This window comes from Dissoconium aciculare (genome assembly GCF_010015565.1).
Source record: "Dissoconium aciculare CBS 342.82 unplaced genomic scaffold K489scaffold_3, whole genome shotgun sequence".
NCBI lineage: Eukaryota > Fungi > Ascomycota > Dothideomycetes > Mycosphaerellales > Dissoconiaceae > Dissoconium > Dissoconium aciculare.
In genome coordinates, this window is record NW_022984953.1 from 2,120,103 (window position 1) to 2,141,192 (window position 21,090).

The 21,090-nt window shown below is 52.3% G+C and overlaps 12 protein-coding genes across 12 annotated transcripts; 6 read left to right on the top strand and 6 right to left on the bottom strand.

The window, feature by feature from the left end:
• The first annotated feature begins 1,232 nt into the window (after positions 1–1,232).
• On the top strand, positions 1,233–2,018 carry K489DRAFT_162322 (uncharacterized protein). The gene has a single exon (XM_033599306.1). It carries the CDS (start codon positions 1,456–1,458, stop codon positions 1,975–1,977), a length of 522 nt encoding a protein of 173 aa, XP_033462621.1. The 5' UTR covers positions 1,233–1,455; the 3' UTR covers positions 1,978–2,018.
• A 1,003-nt stretch (positions 2,019–3,021) lies between these two features.
• On the bottom strand, positions 3,022–3,898 carry K489DRAFT_408221 (mitotic spindle checkpoint component mad2; the record flags this gene model as incomplete). Its single annotated transcript, XM_033607458.1, has 4 exons — positions 3,022–3,034; positions 3,114–3,457; positions 3,519–3,693; positions 3,747–3,898. 4 exons carry the CDS (start codon positions 3,896–3,898, stop codon positions 3,022–3,024), a joined length of 684 nt encoding a protein of 227 aa, XP_033462622.1.
• A 213-nt stretch (positions 3,899–4,111) lies between these two features.
• Positions 4,112–6,391, top strand: K489DRAFT_378120 (GTP-binding protein lepa). The gene has a single exon (XM_033604327.1). The coding sequence runs from the start codon at positions 4,159–4,161 to the stop codon at positions 6,148–6,150; it is 1,992 nt and encodes a 663-aa protein (XP_033462623.1). The 5' UTR covers positions 4,112–4,158; the 3' UTR covers positions 6,151–6,391.
• On the bottom strand, positions 6,221–7,178 carry K489DRAFT_162429 (uncharacterized protein). The gene is made up of 3 exons (XM_033599307.1): positions 6,859–7,178; positions 6,528–6,755; positions 6,221–6,457 (listed from the first exon to the last, which is right to left on the bottom strand). The coding sequence occupies exons 1-3, from the start codon at positions 6,996–6,998 to the stop codon at positions 6,292–6,294; spliced, it is 534 nt and encodes a 177-aa protein (XP_033462624.1). The 5' UTR covers positions 6,999–7,178; the 3' UTR covers positions 6,221–6,291.
• Positions 7,179–8,246: 1,068 nt separating this feature from the next.
• Positions 8,247–9,637, top strand: K489DRAFT_399750 (acid protease; the record flags this gene model as incomplete). Its single annotated transcript, XM_033606973.1, has 5 exons — positions 8,247–8,531; positions 8,598–8,873; positions 8,925–9,119; positions 9,144–9,518; positions 9,545–9,637. The coding sequence occupies 5 exons, from the start codon at positions 8,247–8,249 to the stop codon at positions 9,635–9,637; spliced, it is 1,224 nt and encodes a 407-aa protein (XP_033462625.1).
• Positions 9,638–10,518: 881 nt separating this feature from the next.
• Positions 10,519–11,784, bottom strand: K489DRAFT_314470 (uncharacterized protein; the record flags this gene model as incomplete). Its single annotated transcript, XM_033601014.1, has 1 exon — positions 10,519–11,784. A coding segment is annotated over one exon (1,266 nt), but the record flags the coding sequence as incomplete, so codon positions are not given.
• A 302-nt stretch (positions 11,785–12,086) lies between these two features.
• On the top strand, positions 12,087–13,599 carry K489DRAFT_334602 (Dihydroorotase). The gene is made up of 3 exons (XM_033602183.1): positions 12,087–12,279; positions 12,337–12,379; positions 12,435–13,599. The coding sequence occupies exons 1-3, from the start codon at positions 12,173–12,175 to the stop codon at positions 13,374–13,376; spliced, it is 1,092 nt and encodes a 363-aa protein (XP_033462627.1). The 5' UTR covers positions 12,087–12,172; the 3' UTR covers positions 13,377–13,599.
• Positions 13,600–13,830: 231 nt separating this feature from the next.
• K489DRAFT_408227 (carboxylesterase) lies at positions 13,831–15,507 on the top strand (the record flags this gene model as incomplete). Its single annotated transcript, XM_033607459.1, has 1 exon — positions 13,831–15,507. One exon carries the CDS (start codon positions 13,831–13,833, stop codon positions 15,505–15,507), a length of 1,677 nt encoding a protein of 558 aa, XP_033462628.1.
• Positions 15,494–16,348, bottom strand: K489DRAFT_162466 (uncharacterized protein). Its single transcript, XM_033599308.1, has one exon. The coding sequence runs from the start codon at positions 16,067–16,069 to the stop codon at positions 15,572–15,574; it is 498 nt and encodes a 165-aa protein (XP_033462629.1). The 5' UTR covers positions 16,070–16,348; the 3' UTR covers positions 15,494–15,571.
• A 788-nt stretch (positions 16,349–17,136) lies between these two features.
• K489DRAFT_162506 (uncharacterized protein) lies at positions 17,137–18,131 on the bottom strand. Its single transcript, XM_033599309.1, has one exon. It carries the CDS (start codon positions 17,782–17,784, stop codon positions 17,194–17,196), a length of 591 nt encoding a protein of 196 aa, XP_033462630.1. The 5' UTR covers positions 17,785–18,131; the 3' UTR covers positions 17,137–17,193.
• Positions 17,656–18,670, bottom strand: K489DRAFT_378126 (uncharacterized protein). The gene has a single exon (XM_033604328.1). It carries the CDS (start codon positions 18,507–18,509, stop codon positions 18,024–18,026), a length of 486 nt encoding a protein of 161 aa, XP_033462631.1. The 5' UTR covers positions 18,510–18,670; the 3' UTR covers positions 17,656–18,023.
• On the top strand, positions 18,570–21,008 carry K489DRAFT_378127 (uncharacterized protein). The gene is made up of 4 exons (XM_033604329.1): positions 18,570–18,820; positions 19,005–19,049; positions 19,106–20,303; positions 20,366–21,008. The coding sequence occupies exons 1-4, from the start codon at positions 18,706–18,708 to the stop codon at positions 20,676–20,678; spliced, it is 1,671 nt and encodes a 556-aa protein (XP_033462632.1). The 5' UTR covers positions 18,570–18,705; the 3' UTR covers positions 20,679–21,008.
• The last annotated feature ends 82 nt before the right edge of the window (positions 21,009–21,090 follow it).

Sequence of the window (21,090 nt, forward strand, 5' to 3'; positions counted from 1 at the left end):
TTCGGTTTGTATCATGCGATATGCCTGCTCATCGCTCTCAGGTGAGATCTGCTCTGTGCTGTACCCTGTGGCCTGGATCTCTCGCGTGCATACACTGATCTCCCATCGCTCGCAACCCTCCGCGGCAACAGGACCCAACAGCACTGCCATGGCCTCGGTGTCCTCTGCACCATACAACGTTGCCATCTAGACTTTTCCAGCAAGGAGCTTGTCTCTCGGCTGTCTTGCATTATCGCGTGATGACAATGACGGCGCTGCAGAGGTGAGCGTCGCTCAAACGACCAGTGTTGGCGATTCATGGTGCACCGTGCGGCCGCGTGGTCGCCGGACTCCTGTCGCCTGTATGTTTCCTCGCTCGCACAGACTGGCTGAAACTATTTGAGTCCTCACTGACGGTATATTAAACGGCCGAAGTTTGCAGGGTAACCGTCCACGCGGGTGGGAGATGGGGTCCGCTGAACAGGCGTTGAGTGCCGCAGCAACAGACCGAATTACATCGGAGGGTGGCGTAACCTCATTTTGCGAGGCGAGATCATAAACAGCCAACAACGCCATGCTCGGCCACTACGTCTCTGTTGTCGGTTTTCTGAGGCATGACCGGCGATTGGAAGATACGACGGGCGGCGCCTGTGGAAATGCGGATGATTGACACGACCCGCCTCAGGCGCCCTGAATTCTCCAATCCACTGCCTCATCACACCTCATATAATTTCTGTATCTGCACTGTCCTTGTGAGAACGGCTGGATCTCCTTCAATTCCGTTGCTCTGATCGTCTTTTCGCACGGGATTGTTGATCGGTGTATGCCACGCCACCGCTTCCACGCTGCTCACGATTCACCACACAAATGGTAAAGAGTCCTGCACTCCGCTCCAGTGGCTTCGACTCGCCTCATGGCGACACCACCGCGCGACGCTTACTCTGGTGACTCCTCTTTGCCATTCGCACGAAACATAATACTGCATTCCATGTAGTCCGCCGTTTGGATAGATGCACACCGATGGTTCCATGAACGTGGCCGACAACGTCCACTGGTCGAACCGCGCTATGTGACCAACACACGTGTAGATCCTGGCAGCATATCCCTAAGCTCGCACCGAAGTGAACTTTCGTGCTGTTCTAGCGCCAGTTCACCAGTGAGAAGTAGCTCGAAGCGAAGGGCTTCCGCACTTCTGGCATCCATGGTTCGGACCGTGTAGTCTGAGTGAACGTCCATGAGGAATCAATGACGCTCAAACTCTACTTCACGTGTTGCATCATCAGCTATCTATCGGTCCGTAAAGTCTGCGTTCGGTGATGTCTGAGAAGGAGGACCGATTGCAATCGTGCCGTCTCATTCTCAACGCTCTAAATATCTCAACTACCGTCGAGCGATCGGCGAGAGGCACACCCATCCTGCTGCTCATGTCAAATCCACTTGCTTTGACAGTCCCCAACGAGCAACGATCAGCCCAAAATGGTGTGCTTTTCACGTGAACGGAAATTGAATACAGTTGCCAGGGCGTCGCAAATTGCCATCTTCCAACGTAGAAGAACCCAAACGAGGACGATTCTTCTGGACTCGCTTGATGCTCCAATCGCTGGGCATCACACGTTCCATCACTTTGTGGCGTGTTGGCGTTGCGGCATCCAGGCCATCCGAGGCACGCGAGAGAACTATCTACATGCAGGCATCGAAAGATTTCACCAACAGGAGACACCTGCAATCACGGCCTGTCCGGATTGGCGTCGGCGGGCCCCGGCCGCCGAGGCGTGGTGCTCATCAGGCCAGCCAGCCACAATCTATGGGGGTGGTGCGCACAAAATAAAGAAGCGCGCGTCGGGTTGTGCCGCGTGGGCCGCTCATGCCCTATCACCAAAATGTTCTAGAAACGCTTCTACGTGTCGACGCTACCGCAGCAAAGCATTTGCTCGACTGATGCAATTGTTGCTGAGCGCTCAGTCGATCTCCCACCAGCCTGGGCAGTGCTCGAAATGACCAAGCCATCAATCTACCATGGCTTCTTGATGTGCAGATGCGCGCAGGTCTTGCATTCTGATTTACTCTGCATGCACTCCTGTCACAAACATGGCAATCTGGACAGCCGTGGAGGAGATGAGCAAGCCGGGAATGGCTTGATCTGCGGCGTAGGCGGTCCATCATGCCTCAGGCAGCTCTGCGTAGGCGGAGGTGGTGGCGGCATCATCTCCTTGTTCATTTCATACTTCCGAGATTGTCGATTGCGATTCATCAGATATGATACAGTACAGTAAGACGTTCTGTATGCACGTCGCGATCGGCGCCGTACTCCCATCGCCGGCAGCAAATATATCCTAACGTCAGCGCTAGCTTGTGTTGAGATGAGCGGTTGTAAACCTCCGAACGAAAATGTGATGAAATTCAAACTGGTGGGTGATACTGTAGTCTCGTCGCCCTGTGAACGCCCAACGTTGCACCTGTCGGCATCGGTTTTCTTGATATCGTATCGTCGTCTGTTTCACTCGATGAGCGTCAGGGCCTTCAATCGATATGCTTGCAGATTCAGGGTAGCCGTTGACAATCAACGTCTAATTAAGCATTGAAGGGCCTGACCAGGTCGGAACGCCCGTTGGGTGATCACTGAGCAACCATCGTGAACGGGTAACAGCACAGAATTGGTGTGCATCAGCTGCTTGTCGTACATATTGTTACACTTGCTCCAAACCATTGAATAACGTCATCGTGCTGTCGTGTCATTGCATGAAAATAGGTATTGAAGATAATGACAGCGACGCCCGGGTGTACATACGACGTCAGCGTGACACGCTTCCCTCGTGTCTCGTCGCATCGATTCCTTAAAGCATTACGCTTTATCATCTTCACGGAAGCTCTCCAGCCCAGAATAAAGCAACGCCAGCGTTCTGTGTGACCGCGAAACAAAGAGGGAACACGCGAACGGATGCGACCATCGTAGGAATGGAGCATACCCATCGTGTTAAGTGTTCCATCTCATCTTTGTCCGGATTCAACAGTTTGACTTGAATGCGAGCTGAGCGGCTCGAATCAATCCGCCAATCTGGTTATGCGTCAGCCTTCTGCATCATTGTACATGTATGGCCCGTAGACCTGTAGTAGGAACTTCCGTTATCACGTACCGATATGAGACAACCGTGTCGATACGGTGTGAATTTGTCGAGAAACTGCGCAGCATGACCTTCTCTGCATTCTTGACCTCCTTTGCGTCACTGTCGCCCCATTCTAGGGGCACTTCGCTGTCCGCGTCGGCATAGACGAGAACATTGAAGGTACAATTTCCGTCCAATATCGGAAGGAATGTTACAGAGGCTGTGATTTGTCGGAATAGTGACTGAATTTCCGACTGAATTTCTTCGTCTGTCTTCTCTGTTTGTGGAGCACTAGCTTCGGGTGCGCTATTCTCTTGCTGGTCCGTCGTGGTTGCGGTTCGCTTCTTCTTGCTTTCATCTTGAAATATGTTCACCTGTGCATGATGCACAGTCAGCTCCCTGACCAAGGAAAGATAGCAAAACAATTGGACCTACATCAAATTGCCATCTCTCGATATGTTCCCCAGTCTCTTTACTGGTGATCACAATGACCAATTTTGAGATCTTCGATTTCTGCATCCACTTGTTGAGTTGACTCATGATCTTCTTGATGTATGCCTTGACCTGGTCGTCGAGCGAGACCATCATATTCAAGCCATATTTCTTCACGCTTATTTCAAGTCAGCCTGTATGTAGCTATTCAAATTTTTTATGTACACGTACGCCGAAAAATCCTCTGCTGGGTAGACACCTCGTTGAAACAATATTGAGTTGATCGAGTATTCAAAGAATTCCGTCACAAGCTTTGAGCTCCCTCGCAACGCTAATTTATGCGTTTGAGCCTTTTCTGAAGATTCGGCCTTTGAGGAAGGCATGATATGTTTGATGCTCTGGCCTGGACGATATGTTCATACGATCAGACAGCACAACAAGGAAGCAACTACAGTAAACTGCTAGCACTGGTCGGCATCCCCGCCCGGACCGATATAGCGGGAGATAGAATGACTCAGCAGTTCGGCCCGGACATGGTCCGGCAGCCGCGAACGCGTCTCCAAATTAAAATTACAGCTCTCATCCCAATCAAGCATTGGACATACTGCAATTCATCGACTGTGAGTTATGCCAGACCTCACTCATGCTACAATGTGTATTGCCGATCAGGAGCACCTATAGCATCTTACGCTCGTGGCGGTGCTCTCACATCTCCGCCACCACCATCTACAATGGCACCTACCTATGCAGGACCTTCAGTGCGACGCCACGTTCGCCTGCTAAAGCCGCATTGAAGGGAGCCCTTGAGGATCGCATCGCTAAGATTCCCATCGAACGGTTTCGCAATTTTTGCATTGTCGCACATGTCGATCATGGGAAGAGTACTCTCAGTGATCGACTCCTGGAGCTTACTGGAACCATTAAGGCAGGGGGCAACAAGCAGATCCTGGACAAGCTCGACGTAGAAAGAGAACGAGGAATTACTGTCAAAGCGCAAACATGCTCTATGTTGTATAATTACAAAGGCGAAGACTATCTTCTACATTTAGTGGACACTCCGGGACACGTCGACTTCAGAGCTGAGGTCAGCAGAAGTTATGCCAGTTGTGGTGGAGCAATCCTCCTTGTGGATGCCTCACAGGGTGTGCAAGCACAGACAGTCTCCAACTTCTACCTTGCTTTTGCGCAGAATCTCACTCTTGTGCCCGTTTTGAACAAGGTCGATCTGCCGTCCTCAGACCCAGAACGCACTCTCAATCAACTGCGCGATACTTTCGAGCTGGATGCAACTGACGCAATCAGGGTATCTGCAAAGACGGGACTCAATGTCGCCAAGCTTCTGCCGGAGATTGTGGAAAAGATACCTGCCCCTGTGGGTGATGAGAATGCCCCTCTCCGGCTGCTGCTGGTCGACAGCTGGTATGACAACTACAAAGGTGTGATTCTGCTGGTCCGAATCTTTGAAGGTACACTCCGGCCTGGCGATCGCATTGTCTCATTTGCAACAGATCTTGAATACATCGTCGGGGAGGTTGGAATCATGTACCCACTCGACACCCAACAAACTTGCCTAAGAGCTGGCCAGGTTGGCTATGTATTTTTCAATCCCGGAATGAAACGCAGCAAAGAAGCCAAGATTGGTGACACATTCACCACGGTCGGCAGCAGGCACAAGGTCGAGGCTCTCCCTGGCTTCGAGGAGCCTAAGAGTATGGTATATGTCGCAGCATTTCCCACGGATCAGGGTGACTACACGCATCTGGAGGACTCTATCAACCAAGTCACGCTCAACGATAGATCTGTGACGGTCACGAAAGAGAGCAGCGATGCCCTTGGTGCGGGTTGGCGTCTAGGCTTCTTGGGCACTCTGCACTGCTCGGTTTTTGAGGATCGGCTTCGACAAGAACACGGTGCGAGTATCATTATCACTCCACCTAGTGTGCCATTCAAGGTCATATATAAGAAGGACGGTCGCGAGCAGATCATAAGCAATCCCAACGATTTTCCAGAAGGACAAGACGTCACCACAGGTGTGGATCACTTTGAAGAGCCATACATCACTGCAACCATCACTCTGCCGGAGGAGTACTTGGGCAAAGTCATCGAGCTGTGCGAATCTCATCGGGGACAGCAAGAGTCGATAAGCTTCTTCACTGCTACTCAAGTCATTCTGAAATATCTCATTCCCTTGGAAAGACTGGTAGACGACTTCTTTGGCAAACTCAAGGGCGCGACAAAAGGATATGCCTCACTTGATTATGAAGATGCTGGTTATCGGCAAGCAAACGTCATCAAGCTCCAGCTCCATGTCAATAAAGTCCCGGTGGACGCCGTCGCACGTGTGATCCATTATTCGGACGCCGAGCGTATTGGCAAGCAATGGGTCACCAAGTTCAAAGAGCATGTTGATCGTCAAATGTTCGAGGTTGTCATCCAAGCCGTTGCTGGCAAACGCATCGTGGCGCGTGAAACGCTCAAAGCCTTCCGGAAAGATGTCTTGCAGAAGCTCCATGCGGCGGACATCAGCAGACGCCGGAAGCTACTCGAAAAGCAAAAGGAGGGCAAGAAGCGCATGAGAGCTGTGGGCAACGTTACGATCGACAACAAAGCTTTCCAGAGCTTCCTTGCTAAGTGATCCCGATCCTGCACAAACTTCCTATTCTTGTTTCATGTTTCCATTCCCGATGGCTCAAAAATGTTAATCATATCTGTACATTTCCAAATATCTCATGTCCGTCCGTGAAGCTTACCAAGCCCTGTTCAAGCGGGTCATGGATCAGCGTGCATCGCCGTAGATCTGCTCCTTCATGTCTTTGCGATCATGCCTCGTTGCGCGTTCATCTTCTTGCTGATAGACGCTTAACTGACCATAACGACCACCCATCTTTCTCATTTTGAACAGAATGAATAGACTATAGCCAAAGCTGGCCCAGAAGGCGAATCTGTTATTGGTGAGCCGTCAGTGTCTAGCCCTGCCATCGCTCGCAAACGGGAATCAATCAAAGGTCTTACATTATCAAGATGAGATGTGTCGCCACGGCGGCCTCTATGGCGATGTACACGTCCATCATGAAGAGGTTCCGCAAGGCTATCGGCGAGAAGATTGTGAAGTAAAGCGCCTTCGCCGCCTGCAACGTGAAGTACACCCAAGGATCCATCAAATGATGCGACCAAAGAACCACTTCAGTCGGAGCCGCGACAAGAGTGAGGATGTGCAGCGCCAAGAAGAAGTATGCGATCCTATATGCCATCGGGTTAGCATCCGGTCAACCGACAAGGCGCGCAGACTTTACGAAGCCGAGACGAGGCATGAAGCTCCCGGTAGGAAGTCGTGGCAACTTACCCAGAGACAGATTTAGGATCTGCGCCATATGCATCCAGAATGTAATAGGCGAGGATGAGGATGTTTGCAGTTATGCTGTATGTTCCAGCAATCCAGCAGAGCCAGAGAGGCCATGGTCTGTATAGTTTGCGTGGGTACATGGCTCTGGACTGGGCGGGTTGTCTGAGGGTAGGTTGCTTCTGCGTGTTTTCAACAGGTGGTCGTCACTGCACACACGACACTGACGGTCAAGAGAGGTGAAGACAAGGTTTTTTAAGGAAGCAAAATGCACCATCCACGAACACACCGGGCGAAGATGCAGGTAAAACCCCGAAGCTATTCGCTCTGCTACCATTACTATATGCTGGGCTGACCCACCAGAGGAGCATCAGAGTGGGCATATCGGCCACTGGGAAACTCTCGACTGTGCCGCTGGGATGTTGTCGTGGCCGTCTGACCAAAAGGAAGGGCGGTGCAGAGTCTTGGTAGGCTCGATATTCCTGTACTGTGCCGCAGACGTGCATGGATGTTGTTGGTGAAGCCATTTATAGCAACCTAAGTTGCTCTAGGGCCGACTCCGCGTTTCATGTGCTGACTTGGAGCCGGGAACTACAAGAAATGGCTGGAGAACCCATTGCATATCTCAATATAGAGTTTTCCACGTTCATAGAGGCAGCCGTCCATGATTTATTAACAAGCACCTTCATTTCTGTCGCAAATAAACCTGCAGCGACATCTACTTCAAACCATGTTGTCTGGCAGTTTTGGCATGCCTGAAGATCGACACTAGTGCACGGGTGGATTGCCCTAGCCCCAGCGCCCAGCCGGTGCGGCAGTGCAGTAGTATGGAGGAGAAGATGCCCGCAGGCCTCTCGTCAATAGCCTCAGGGCCACGCAGGGCTCATGTCAACTTCCTTCGTCGGAAGACCACCACAGACTTCTCACTGATAAGCCAAGACCACCGAACATTGACGCTGGCCTCAAGACTCGAATTGCGACACAATTTCATGCGCAAGAGCAAGAAATGTAAACGGCTAATAACGACATGAGGCAAGCAGGCGCAGATGCCAAATGGCCAGCATCGATTGCTAGAGGAGAAGGCATAATGCACTTGCCATCTATCGACGGTTGCTACTATGCTCCTACTAGGTACTCAACGGATGTTTGAAAGCGTATCATGGCAGTAACTACAATGATCACTTGATGCTAGATTGAACTTGACATGATATCCTTCATGACCTCTTTGAAGATTTCTCATTGTACATATCACATCATCTTATCACACAGACTATTCCTCAATTCCATACTCCTGGCAACTTCTCTATTCTTCCCACTTTCTGGAAACATTGACTTGAAAGGACAGTACCACCATCGCTCAGTGTACACTACAACTCAGAAATCACTGCAAAATGCCTTGCGGTCGCGTAACTCTCGTCCGCAACCCGAACTATATCAAAGACGGCCTCAAGGCGTATGGCAACTACCTGAGGAAATTCGCCGTCGCACCCACTCTGGAGGGTCCGTTTGATCTTGTTCACGAGATCTTCGACGACAGCACAAGTCTCCTGAGCCGCCTACGCAAGCAAGACAACTCTGTGGGAACTCGCCCTCTGCTCCTCAAGCGAGATGTCGCAGGTCGCACCGGGCACGTCGACGCCACCGATATACAACAGGATACTGAGTACCTGGCTCCTGTCTCTATTGGAACGCCTCCACAAATATTCCATTTGCAGTTCGACACCGGCTCCGCTGATCTCTAGATGTGGTCGACGGAGCTCACAAAGGCAGTGCAGAAACGAGGCGTGGAGAGTGGTCACAACATCTTTCGGCCAGCTGACAGTACAACTTTCAAGCCATCTGCTGGTCAGACATGGCATATTCGCTATGGTGACGGGTCTACCGCGAACGGTATTGTCGGCATTGACACTGTTGACCTGGGTGGCCTGAAGATCAACGGTCAATCGATCGAGCTTGCAAACCATCTCTCGGACGGCTTCATGCTCGGCTCTGAGGACGGTCTACTAGGCCTAGCTTTTGTAAGTTCCCAGCGTCTCGAGATCCTCTGAGATCCTCGCTGATGTCCGTAGGGATCGATCAACACAGTTCAACCTCACGCTGTGCATACGCCAGTGGAGAATCTGTCCTTGCAGTCTGATTTGAATCACGGTTCTCAGCTTTTCACGGCTTATTTGACGAACTCTCGCGATCACATACAGTCCGTCTACACATTTGGCGAAATAGATTCTGAGCTCGTCGCTGGTGGGACAATCAACTATGCCCTCGTCGACTCCTCGCGCGGCTTCTAGCAGTTCCGCTCCGAGTGGTCCGAGGTCAATGGAACCCGCATCCCGCTCGTCGGAAACACTGCCATCGCTGACACTGGTACCACTCTGGCACTTATAGATGATTTTACGTGCAAACTCATCTATGCTGCAATCCCCGGAGCTACTTACGACAAGAGTGTGGGTGCTTACGTTTTCCCGGCCACTACGAAGCGGGAGTGCCTGCCTGTTGTGACCTTTGCCATCGGTGACAAGCCATTCACCGTCCACAAGGATGATCTCGCCTTCGCTGATGCCGGGAATGGGATGGTTTTCGGAGGGATTCAATCGCGCGGGACATTGTCCTTCAATATTTATGGCGACACCTGCCTGAAGGGCATGTATGCCATCTTTGATCAGGTAAGTTCTAGAACAACCTTCCACAGGTTTTATGCGACGTGGAATATGAACTAACTATTCTCCAGGGCAATAAACGTTTCGGCTTCGTGCAAAAGCCCGAGTCAGCTGTGCAACACTGATGGTTGTAGTCTCGGTCATGAAAGTTGATGGGACCTGAGCGGGAAGCTAGAGTGTGCAGTGCACCTATGATTCGATCCTCTTATGCCTAGGTAGCAGTGTATAACTATGAGTTGTGAACTATGCATTGAGAATTCTGAATCGCGGACCTAAGATCCCAAAATTTCGGATAATGCATTGAAGTATGGTGAGATGCGAAATGCGAACTACTATTATTGCACACATGCAGCATCTGGATCTGTGGCCGAAACTTCCACCCAAGTACCCTCCTGCCCGATTTATATGTGTACACGCGTATTGAGTTTGCGATACAGCATCGCCACTTCGGTCCGAGAGCTTTTCAGACAGCACTGAACTACCGTGCAGCAAGTTGTCTGCGCCTCAATCTCCAACCTAAGAGCTTCTCGTACATATCAGCGCCGTAGAAAGCCACGGCGATGGACGAGCCGACAACGATGAAAGTCACACATATAGCTATTGCCCAAAAGATCCATTGTGACTGCTCCATATCCCTAATGTCGGACACATTCATTCCGAGGAACGAGGAGACGAAATTGAGAGGCAAGAATATCAGCGTGACGATGGTGAAAATCAGAATAACTTTGCCATTGTCCTCGAGGCGAATGTTCACGAGCTGGATCGTGCGATTGACAAGCTTCTCGGTCCGGTCGCGCAAATCTGTCAAATCTGTCAATTCCCGCTGTAGGTTGTCTAGAAGCTGCGCAAGAGGATCTGGGAGCTCGGAGGTCGAGACTGATCGATAAGTGGGATGAGGCAAGAGACCACCAGGACGAATCCCATGGTCGTCATGAGTGTGGATGCCGGGCGATTGCGCAGGCGGCACAGGCGGCCACTGTGGCTTTGCTCGATCCTCGAGTCGCACGCGGAGTTCACGGATCATGTCGATTTGTTGCTCCGTTATGTGAATGACGATGCCCAATTCCTCTTGGCAAGCTATGAGGTCCATCACGAGCTTCGTGCTCGGATTGCGATGAAGGCAATATTGTAAGTGGCCGAGCCGTCCTGCGTAGCGATCTGCCAGACACAGGACTATGTCGGGCCAAAAATTACGATGCAGGAGTCCGACCGCACCGCTCAGACAGGTCACGGCATGGACCAAAGCAGTATAGTCTGTGTCGCCGGTTGCAAAGTAGTGATTGCGGATTGCCCGGAATGAAACGTCCGAAATTCTCGAGGTAAGCTGCTGCGGCGGCCAGCGACTCTTCCACGTCTGGTTCGAACTCCAAGTCACGATGTGCTCGGCATCGACGATGAGAATCCAAAGTTCATCGACATTTAGGCGTTCCGGATAGCTGTCACTGCCGTAGAAGGAACGCACTTTGAGATCGAGTTCGCGATTCGAGCTCCATGGCTTATGATTGGCGAGAACTTGCGAGCTCTCCCGATCATGAGTATCTTCAAGCCGGTAAAAGTACTGCAATACCGAACGAATGACATGAGAGGACGATCTTGCCACGTGAAAGCCCTCTCTCTTGTCTACATTGAAACGCAACGGTGGAGTCGGTCCCTTGACCGTCCAATCCAGAAATGGCACAGACATCAGTATTGGATACAAACTCCCGCCATCGATATTCGCTCGTGGTTGCAGGACCTGCGAGAAAGGCGCAAACCACTTTCCATGTCTCGAGAAGCGTGTGTTTCGCTGAATCGCTATTTCGAGCATCTGCATGGACTCAGCAACGCCCTGAAGATCGTCAGACAGCGCCCATAGGAAGCCTTGGATGTATTCGGGAAATTTCGAAGAACAGTGAATCCATCGAGATTTCGCCGTCGAGACATTTGTGTCCCAAGCATCAGACTGAGATGCCTGAAGACGAAGAGTACGGATCCAACCGAATTCTTCTTCAAGCAATTGATATTTCTGCCGCTCGATTGGGTTCTTGGTCGCCTCTGAAATACGTATGAAGCTCGCGGACGGGGTGAAAGATGCTACGTCCGGAACCAAGGATGCTGGCGACCTTTCATTGATCTCCAGAAGCGGACCGCGGTCTGGTCGCCAATTCTCGAGTCGAACATCGTGAACGAGAATTTGCGCCGGTGTCAACGGCTTTCGAGCCCACCTCTCATCTGCTGAATAGTCATGTCCACCAGCATCATTCTCGCTGGCGGTATCGTGTTGGCTTTTCATGTAGGTTGACTGAAACGTGATCTACACGCTCTCGCGCAACGGCAGACGCGAGGCATTGGTCGTTTTGTATCAGGTTCGCGTGTCACGACCTTGGAAGAGAACTGGCGTCGCTGTCGCCTTTTTGCTCGTGACACGCGTGGGCAATGTGAAATCACCTGCGCCTCGTCAGGTACAGATAGGCCTCTCCAGCCCAATTCGAAGGACAAGGGATGTGACTCGTGCCTGAGGCATAATACAGCTAAGCCTCGATATTTCCCGAACTGGTATTTGTTGGAGAAAAGTTCATGTACTGTCACAATAGAGGGGCCCATATCGTGTGTTGTATCTTTGCGAGATTCGCTTTCGACATAGCATATCGCTTGACGACGGTCGAGTCGGCATTTCAAAAATGGCTCAGCCCACTGCTCTTCAGGACAAGCTCGATGGCGTGGAGCTTCCAGCGGCAGCGGACATGCATGTCCACCTTAGAGACGGCGACATGACAAAATTGATAGTGTACGTGAATAATGGTACATATTATCAAATGGTGGTTTATGATTGACGATCAGCCAGTCCTACAATTCGCCGAGGAGGTGTCAATACTGTCTTCGTCATGGTATGCTTCGTAAACTTCATGACTTGAATTTCGATACTGATCGAAATTTGAAAAGCCGAATCTGGTTCCTCCGATCACCACGGTCAAACATGCCTTGGAATACAAGCAACGTCTGCAGGAAATAGAGCCCAGGGTCGAGTTCCTGATGTCGTTGTATTTGCATCCTGACATCACGGTCGAGACTGTCAAGGAGGCTAAACAAGCTGGCATCACTGGCATCAAGTCCTATCCACATGGTGTAACGACCAATTCCAGCCACGGAGTCATGTCATACGAGCCCTTCTTTCCCGTGTTCGAGGAAATGGAGCGCCAGGATATGGTGCTGAACCTCCACGGCGAACTTCCTCCGTCCGCTGGTGCAGATGTCACAGTCATGAACGCTGAAGAGGCCTTCATCCCGACCTTGTTCGACCTGCATCGTCGATTCCCCAACCTTCGAATCATTTTGGAGCACTGTACTTCTGCCGCTGCGATTGAGGCCGTCAAGAAGTGCGGTCCGACTGTTGCAGCCACATTGACTGCCCATCATTTGTTCCTCACCGTAGACGACTGGGCCGGCGACCCACACTGCTTCTGCAAGCCCGTAGCCAAGACCCCTGCCGACCGCCGAGCTCTCCTCGAGACTGCCGCAAGTGGCAATCCCAAGTTCTTCTTTGGTACCGATTCAGCTCCTCACCCAGCCCAATCAAAGCGTGCAGACAAGGTAGCAGCTGGGGTGTTTACACAACCTCATGCCGTTGGCTTGGTCATCGACGCACTCGAGGAGGGCATTGAGAAAGGCATCTTGCGCAATGAAGACGTCACACTCCAAAAGCTGGAGGGCTTCTTTAGCGAGTTTGGGAGGAAGTTCTACAAGGTCACTGATAAGTCCAACGAGAGGATAGTCCTTCAGCGAACTGCGGAACCCATCGAAGAGAGTCTGACAAACTCAGATAACTCCATCGAGGTCATTCCTTTCCGCCGAGGCAAGCCTACATGGCGAGCACAGTGGAAATGAGGCCTACGAAGAGGATGATGAGATGAAGGTATGGAACAATGCATGTAGGAGGTTTTCGGGTGTGATTCTTGCGCACGATGCGATGTTCTTTTAGGGTCGAATTAGGGTTGTGTTGGAGATGGGGTTCGATCGTGACTTCTTAACATCCTGCTTGGGAGAAATGTAGCTGGAGCCGTCGCAATGACAATTTCCTATAATCGTCCAATCAAGGTGTTCTTCTGACATGTTTCTTGCCATCATATGTTCTACGACAGTCACGTTGGCTGTAAGACCTACATCGTGGACGAGGCGGGCACGTATCATTCAAGCGAACGCCGAGCATAACCCCAGGATATGCTCCACTTGAACACAGTCCCTCGCAAACATTCGGCATATCTCGATTATATAATGAAAATGTGATTATACGGAACGGGCATACTATCCCATTCACGCGATTCCAAGTAAAACAAGCGAAATGCCCGATACACTCCCCAGGACAAGATATATTCGAGACACGCGTGAGCTCGGCTGGCTAGAAGGCGTGACAATCAACAGCGCATCATCTGAGGCGTCGGAAAAGAAGCCACTATGTCACTTCTTCGGCGGCATCCCCTATGGAATTCCACCCATCGATGAACACAGATTCCGCCAAGCAAGACCTCTACCTCAGACGTGGCGATACGGGACAAGATCAAATCCTGCACGGTTCACGGGCGAATGCAGCGTCTGCCCCCAACCCAAAGCGAAAGGGGCCACCAGCGAAAAACACTGGGATGAGAATTGCCTGCAGTTAAATATCTACATCCCCGTCGGTGCTCCGCCTCCGAAAGGATGGCCGGTGTTCTTCTACATCCATGGTGGATTTTTACAATGCGGCTCGCCGAACAACAAACCCGAGGCGATGGCACGATTACTGGGTGAGACCGAGTTCCAAGCCATCATCGTCGCTCCGGCATACCGATTGAATGTCCTCGGCTTCCTCGCCAGCCGGGAACTACAGAGCGAGGCATACAGTGTCGGCGAACCTGCTGGCAATCAAGGACTATGGGACCAGCGGCTCGCACTCGAATGGACGGCAAGAAACATTAGAGTTTTCGACGGCGATGCCGAGAACATCACAGTAGGAGGATATTCCGCTGGCGCATACTCCGTATTCCATCAGCTCGCACACGAACTCTTTCAGGAAACGACACGGAAGCCAATCATTTGTCGGGTCATCATGTGGGGCAATGGGCCCGGCGTACAGCCCAGGAGTATGTCGGAACAACAGAGACAGTTCGATGAGCTCCTGGGTGTCCTCGATATCTCGCTTGCCCTACCCGTCAAGGAGAAATTGCAGCGAATAAGAGCGACCGCCGCGAGCAAACTGGTCGCAGCTATCGAAGACATGCAACTGACCGAGTTTAAGCCCTGGTCAGATGGCATCTTCGTCCCGCGCGACCTATTCAAGCACATCAACAAAGGCGAATTCGCCCGAAGGATGAAGCAACGAGGGATCGCGCTCATGAACGGCGAATGCCGCGACGAGCATCACGTGTATCAGCAATGGCGCACCCCACTGGATTCCTACGATGCCATGTACACGCGCCTCTGCGCCGACTACCCGGAACGCGCGGTCAAGGCGATCCTCGCACACCATTGTGGTGGTGGTAGCAAACAGGCGCCGCTACCGGCAGGCGTGAAGGACTGGCGGGAAGCTTTCGGACACATCTACGCGAACACACAGATCCACTTACTGGAACGGGGGTTCAACGATGCGCTCGTCCGCGGTGGACTCGAGGTGGGCAAACACCTGCTACGCTATCGAATTGAGTGGCGCGCGAAATTGACCGATGGGATGTTTCCGCTCGAATGGGGCGTTACACACTCTTCAGACCTCGCGATTTGGTTTTGGGGGATGAATATCGGTGGAGGGTTGTCGGAGGATGAGAAGAGGGTGCTTCGACCCTGGAATGAGCGGTTTGCGAGATTCGTGCAAGGGAAGGATGTGCCGTGGGCGGCTGGCGGCGAGAGGGAAATGTTACGCCTGAATGCAAACGGCGAAACAGAGGTCTGGACTGATGAGGACTGGGAGGAAGGAGTCGAGCTTTGGCGGGTCGTCAACGGAGGTGTCTCGCCCGGTCTGTTGAGCTGGATGAAATCTAGATTGTGAGAGGGCCAACAGCGCGTGCTACCATGTTTGGTCGATGTCGGTAGCTCCTGCATGAGATGAGTGCTCAAGACTCGACCTGAAGAGTGATCGGCGGTTTGATGTCCTGACATGGGAGGCTGCGACATGAGCAAGCGGAAGTGTGCTTTCCCATGGAAACCATGACCGCTGCTTCTATCGGAATGATGCCAAATTGTTCTTCCGGGCAGGATGAACCGCGAGGAGTTGGTAAGATGGACCCGAGAGTTGAGCTCGAGACGAAACGGGGCACTGAAGGCAAGACGAAGCGGCGGAGCATTGACGAGGGAGGTCGGAGGTGGAAGGCAGATGGGTGAACGCCTCCAGGTCCTGGGAATGGCCATTGGGATAGCATACACACCCCGATTGGTCGAGGTTGCACGCCAACGGACTGGTCTTCGCCGCTGAGAAGGGTGCGCACGCTGTGATCAGCCACAAGCAAGCAGGCAAGCAGAGCCGCCATTTTTGCTGCGGTGGTATGGTCCTGTGGTGGGACCCACCCGCTTGCATTTGCCGACAATTCTCGCGAAATCAATGTATGGCACATATGTATCCTTATAGGTACTGTTCCACAGATTTAATACTGTTCCTCTATGGAAAGGCTGAGGCGTTTGACGCGGGCGTGCGGATGGGTCCAATTCTCGCATGTGCGGCCAAAGTTCCGATGATGATGCCCTCCGCAGCTTGTACGGATTACCGTGCGAAGTTGCATTCCAATGTGATTTTTTCCGTGTTCATTTTGCATGCGATGAGACTACAGGAACGATGGCTTCGACATGTTCGCTCAAGGATCGATGCACGAGTGTGATGACTACCGTAATAAGGCGCAGAGGGATGTGAATGTGAGATGCACAACGGTGGTCGCCGTGTCGGATGTTGACTAGAGAAAGCGATCCGTGTCGCATCCGCGCATCGGCGATCTCGATCGATAACTGAGACCAGACCGGATCCGTCTGGCGGGCCGTTGAATTCCTTTTTTTTCGCCCGCTGGGTTGGAGTCCCGTCTAACCAGCTTCGTTACCGGTTGGTCAGGACGCATTCCCGCTACCAGATGTTTGAAAGGCGGTCGTGGTGATCGGAGATCGATGTGCAGCGAAACGATCGTACGCAGCGGCCGATTGAATGGATGCTGATGGTTGGATGGATGCTGACGATAAGATTTGCGCGTCAAGCGACACAGTGTATTGCAATGTCAGTCAGCCTCTGCACGACAATAACACTGGAGGCATTCAAACAGGCCATTCTACAACATATTCGCGTGACATTGTTCTCCACCACCAGCGATAAAATGAGCCATTCCCATGGATGGGAAAATCTGCGGGTGACGTAAGGGCGTCATCGAATAATCACGAATATGCAGCTAGCGGCCGATCCGTGCCCGTATCGCGTGCTACTGTACTCATTTCTGGAGGCAAAGTCAGACAAAGCAGAACGCGACAGGAGGATAAGGAGAGGCTCTTTGCCGAGGTCGGATCGGTTGGACGCCGTGTTCACAGACGGCTTCCATCGACACCAAGATACAATCCGCAAGTACTGTGTCTACATGGTGCTTCGTAATCAAATGTGTATGCTGTAGAGCTGAATCAGATGCCGCGGGCTGGTCAGATGGGCGAATGTATCTTTGTCCTATTCCAAAGGCCATACATTCTGATTGGACATCCATGGATTGCATCATGCCAGTAGCATTAATAATCCCATACATACATCACGGCCCCGGGGGCATACACGGCCGGGGAAAGGGGAGAGGGAACGAGAGGAAAAGGATTGAGCTGGAGAGCATCTGTACGGAGGGAAGGGGGCAGGCCATACTCTACTAAATGATCGTTTATCTGGGAAGGAGCTGCCGCGTCGTTGTCGTCTCGTCAAGCACAGTACTGTACCAGATTGTATAGGCCGTGACCGCCAGCGTACTGTAACCATACCGGAGTCCAAGCTGGCATGGTATAGTATATTCATTGTACTGTGGCGCTGTGGTGTACTGTGTAGCAGCTCGGTCCACGCGTTGTTACCGATCCGCGCCGGATAAGTCACAAACTCCCACTGCAATATCCAGCGCTTTACGACTCGTTTCCTTACCAGGGATGCTTGTATTCGGGCGGTCGTACTGTTGGTTGATGATTGATGACTGTCTGTCTGTTCGTCCAGTTTGTTATATGGTGTGTTCGGCCAGCGAAAAGCAGACCGTTTGGCTTCCACGCCTCCAGGTGTTTCCGCAACGGCGCTAACCCCATTCCAGTCGACCCTCCTCACACACACACACATACACACACCCTTTCCCACAAGCCATACATCCCCACCCCGTAAGTCCCACACACAAGGGAAATGCTGTTCGCTCCTGGCCTTTTATACGTAACCTCCTCGCCCTGACGTATGTCCGCCTTCACCTCGACTTTTCCCACGACGTCACTCCGGCTTTTCGACACACGATACCGCAATACCTGGACTGGACTGCACCGCGTCGCGCGCTCGTGTGTGTTTGTGCGTGCTCGCGTCTGTGTATACTACTGCTCTCTGGCCTCACGCAGAACATCTACTCTGCTGCCCGTCTGAGTGAAGCGACGGGAACAACTCGCAACGAGGATAGGGAAGCGTCGGTCACGACTTGCGAGGATTCCCATTTTTCCTTGCCCCAGGGAGGCAAAGCAAACGTGACTGAGCGGGAATTGGCTTGCCCCCAAGTCCCAATCCAATTTTTGCACCCAAATTCTTTCGGGCGCCTTCCTCGCAACTACGTCACCTTCACCACCACCGTCGTCACCTTCACAACACATCCATTTCATCGAAGCAACCACAGCGACGAGGTCGTCGCGTAATTTGAGGTGAGTAACGCATGTATGGATGCCATCAGAATGTGGTGCAGGATGAATGCGGCATACGCGACCGCGAGAAATGCTGTCGTCGTCGTCTCGTCGCTGTTTGCCACCGAAACCTGGGCGTCGCGGTGCGGATTGCGACGATGCCATATCACATTTCGATTGAGTCGCCATGCGCAATCACGGTCGGCTCGTTCGCAATCATCTGTACTGACTTGTCGTCGCAATAAAAGCAGATAATTAATTGTTGAGAGTCAGAGTCGTGTTGGTGCAGAAACCAAAGAGAGAAGGGATCTGGAGTGGGACAAGACCGGGTTTACAAAGCAACACCGCCCAGACAGCATCATCGCCCTCTCCAACCGACGTCATCATGGCTGCTGTCGCTTCTGCCGCGCGACAGTCCGCGAACAACTCACCTCACATGAATGCCAAAAGCATAACCAACTCACCGCGCACCACAACCCGAAGCTCTTTGCAGAATTCAGGTATGTTATCGTCGTCGTGAGCATCATCGTCGTCGTCGCACCTCCACTTTGTCCTGCACAACGTCCATTGTCCGTCATGGTCGAGTCGTACTCGCGACCGTCATCCACTGGCGCATGATGACGTTGCATCGCCCGTTACAGTAATCATGTCATCCAGCATTTACTGATACTGTTGTCCACGTAGAGGTCGCAAAGAAGGATTCGTCCACGGCCAATGGTAGCAAGTCCGGTAAGGTCTTCGTGACCGTCATTCGTCGCAAGTGCCCTGCTAACGCCGTGATGCAGACACGACCGCGAACAAACAAGCCGAAGCAGATAACAAGGGAGCGTCTGCGCCAGCCAATGCGCCGCTCGCGCCGCCGCCGAAACCCAATCAAAACGGTGGTCAAGACTACTTCAGCGGAACACACAACGCAAGCAATTTGACGAAAGAGGTCAACCCGTTCGACGACGCCTTCCGCAACCCAGCAGAGACGCCTGGAAAGAGCCAACTGCCCGGAATCACCAGCTTGACTTCCCCCGCTTCGCTCCTCCCCAACAACACCCCAGGCTGGCCAGGATCCCTGCGTTCCGGTCCCCTCAGCCCTGCTATGCTTGCGGGTCCAACTGGTAACACAAGCGACTACTTCAGCAGCGACCACTTTGGAGGAAGCTTCCCGACACCGAATGAATCGTCCCTACGCACTGGCCTGACTCCTGGCGGGACGGGGTCTATGTTCCCGCAACCATCACCAAACTCGCAAGCACTTCTCCAGCAGCTTCACGCCGGCGGTGCCACACCTGGCACACTCGATTTCCATCGCACAGCCATGGCCGCCCGCGCCCAACATAATCAGACCAACACCTACAACAGCGCCCAGAACGTGGCGTCATCGTTACCCGCACAGAACCCGAACATCCAACCTGATCTCGACAGCAAACCATATAACCCGAACAACTCGAGCGCTCACCAGGACTCCCACGATCCGTTCGGATCGCATCAGACCAACGATGCTGCCAACGGCTTGTTCATGTTAGCGCAGGCCGGGGGCCAGCGCGGCTCGCAGAGTAACTTCGGTGCCCAACAGCAATCACAGTCACAACAACAATCCCAGCAGCCGCAACAAGCCCAGTCTCAGCAGCCACTGGCGTACCAGCCAAGTGCACAAGAAAAGCGTGCGGCAAAGGTAGGAAGCATCGGCAGCAATATCTCTGCTAACACCGAAGCCCACGACGGCCAATTTTCGGACGACCAGAAGCCCGCAGCAGGGAGAAACGGCCGAGGCAAGAAAGCATCAGCGACCAAGCCGGCGCCAGCGAACAAGCGAAAGACTGAGGATACGCCCGTGAAGAATGCTGCAACCAAGAAGCAACGCGCTAATAGCATGGTCGAGCCGGCATCGGAACCAGAAGACGAGGAGATGGACGACCAGGACGAAATTGGCGCAGATGGTCGCAAGATGACCGATGAGGAGAAACGCAAAAACTTTCTCGAGCGTAACCGGTAAGCCACTGTTTCATGTCACGCGCAGACAAGGGCTGTTACTAATCACGTTGATATAACAGAGTTGCTGCCCTCAAATGTCGTCAACGTAAGAAGCAATGGCTGGCCAATCTTCAACACAAGGTCGAGGTGTTCACGAGTGAGAACGATGCTCTTGCCACCACCGTCACCTCGCTACGCGAAGAAATCGTCGGCCTCAAAACCCTTCTGTTGGCACACAAGGACTGTCCTGTATCACAGGCGCAGGGAATTTCTGGCATGGCCATGCAACAAATTGCTGGCACCGACAGTGGCCACAACTTTGCCAATCCGTATGGAATGGCAATGAACCAAGGTGGACCTGGAATGAGTCAAGGGCAGATGCATCGGAGATAGTGCTCAGATGAAAATCTGCTCAGCTTTTCGCCCACGCCTAAACCGCCACCATGTCACAAACATTGAGAAGTCAAATGTGTGATCTGGCAAGCAACACGGTCATTCACGCAAGTGAAAAGACCTTTTCCTCGCAAGCTGTATACACTGCCACTTACCAGGTCAGATCATGAGTGATGGTTTATGTTGCGTAAAGACGCAAATGTGGAGTAACAAGGAGTGATTGGGATGGCTCATGTACGCTTGGATCTGCCATTCGTTGATTAATATGACATCATGTCGCGACGGATGTGTCAGAGGTTTATATTCGTTTGAACAAAATTATTAACACCACTTGTCTGCCTGGTCTCTTCGAGATCGTGTTGTGCTGCCGTCTCGAGACGTGGAACTCTGATATTCTGTTGGGTAAAGAAAT

What these genes read in the sequence shown, in the direction of transcription:
- K489DRAFT_162322 (XM_033599306.1), top strand. Translation starts at nt 1,456, where the DNA reads ATGGTGTGCTTTTCACGTGAACGGAAATTGAATACAGTTGCCAGGGCG.
- K489DRAFT_378120 (XM_033604327.1), top strand. Translation starts at nt 4,159, where the DNA reads ATGCTACAATGTGTATTGCCGATCAGGAGCACCTATAGCATCTTACGC.
- K489DRAFT_162429 (XM_033599307.1), bottom strand. Translation starts at nt 6,998, where the DNA reads ATGTACCCACGCAAACTATACAGACCATGGCCTCTCTGGCTCTGCTGG. An exon ending in GATCCTAAATCTGTCTCTGG is followed by an intron (nt 6,756 to 6,858) that starts GTAAGTTGCCAC and finishes GATGGCATATAG; the next exon opens with GATCGCATACTTCTTCTTGG. An exon ending in ACACATCTCATCTTGATAAT is followed by an intron (nt 6,458 to 6,527) that starts GTAAGACCTTTG and finishes CACCAATAACAG; the next exon opens with ATTCGCCTTCTGGGCCAGCT.
- K489DRAFT_334602 (XM_033602183.1), top strand. Translation starts at nt 12,173, where the DNA reads ATGGCTCAGCCCACTGCTCTTCAGGACAAGCTCGATGGCGTGGAGCTT. An exon ending in GACATGACAAAATTGATAGT is followed by an intron (nt 12,280 to 12,336) that starts GTACGTGAATAA and finishes ACGATCAGCCAG; the next exon opens with TCCTACAATTCGCCGAGGAG. An exon ending in TCAATACTGTCTTCGTCATG is followed by an intron (nt 12,380 to 12,434) that starts GTATGCTTCGTA and finishes AAATTTGAAAAG; the next exon opens with CCGAATCTGGTTCCTCCGAT.
- K489DRAFT_162466 (XM_033599308.1), bottom strand. Translation starts at nt 16,069, where the DNA reads ATGTGCCATACATTGATTTCGCGAGAATTGTCGGCAAATGCAAGCGGG.
- K489DRAFT_162506 (XM_033599309.1), bottom strand. Translation starts at nt 17,784, where the DNA reads ATGTGTGTGTGTGTGAGGAGGGTCGACTGGAATGGGGTTAGCGCCGTT.
- K489DRAFT_378126 (XM_033604328.1), bottom strand. Translation starts at nt 18,509, where the DNA reads ATGGCGACTCAATCGAAATGTGATATGGCATCGTCGCAATCCGCACCG.
- K489DRAFT_378127 (XM_033604329.1), top strand. Translation starts at nt 18,706, where the DNA reads ATGGCTGCTGTCGCTTCTGCCGCGCGACAGTCCGCGAACAACTCACCT. An exon ending in GGCCAATGGTAGCAAGTCCG is followed by an intron (nt 19,050 to 19,105) that starts GTAAGGTCTTCG and finishes GCCGTGATGCAG; the next exon opens with ACACGACCGCGAACAAACAA. An exon ending in AACTTTCTCGAGCGTAACCG is followed by an intron (nt 20,304 to 20,365) that starts GTAAGCCACTGT and finishes TTGATATAACAG; the next exon opens with AGTTGCTGCCCTCAAATGTC.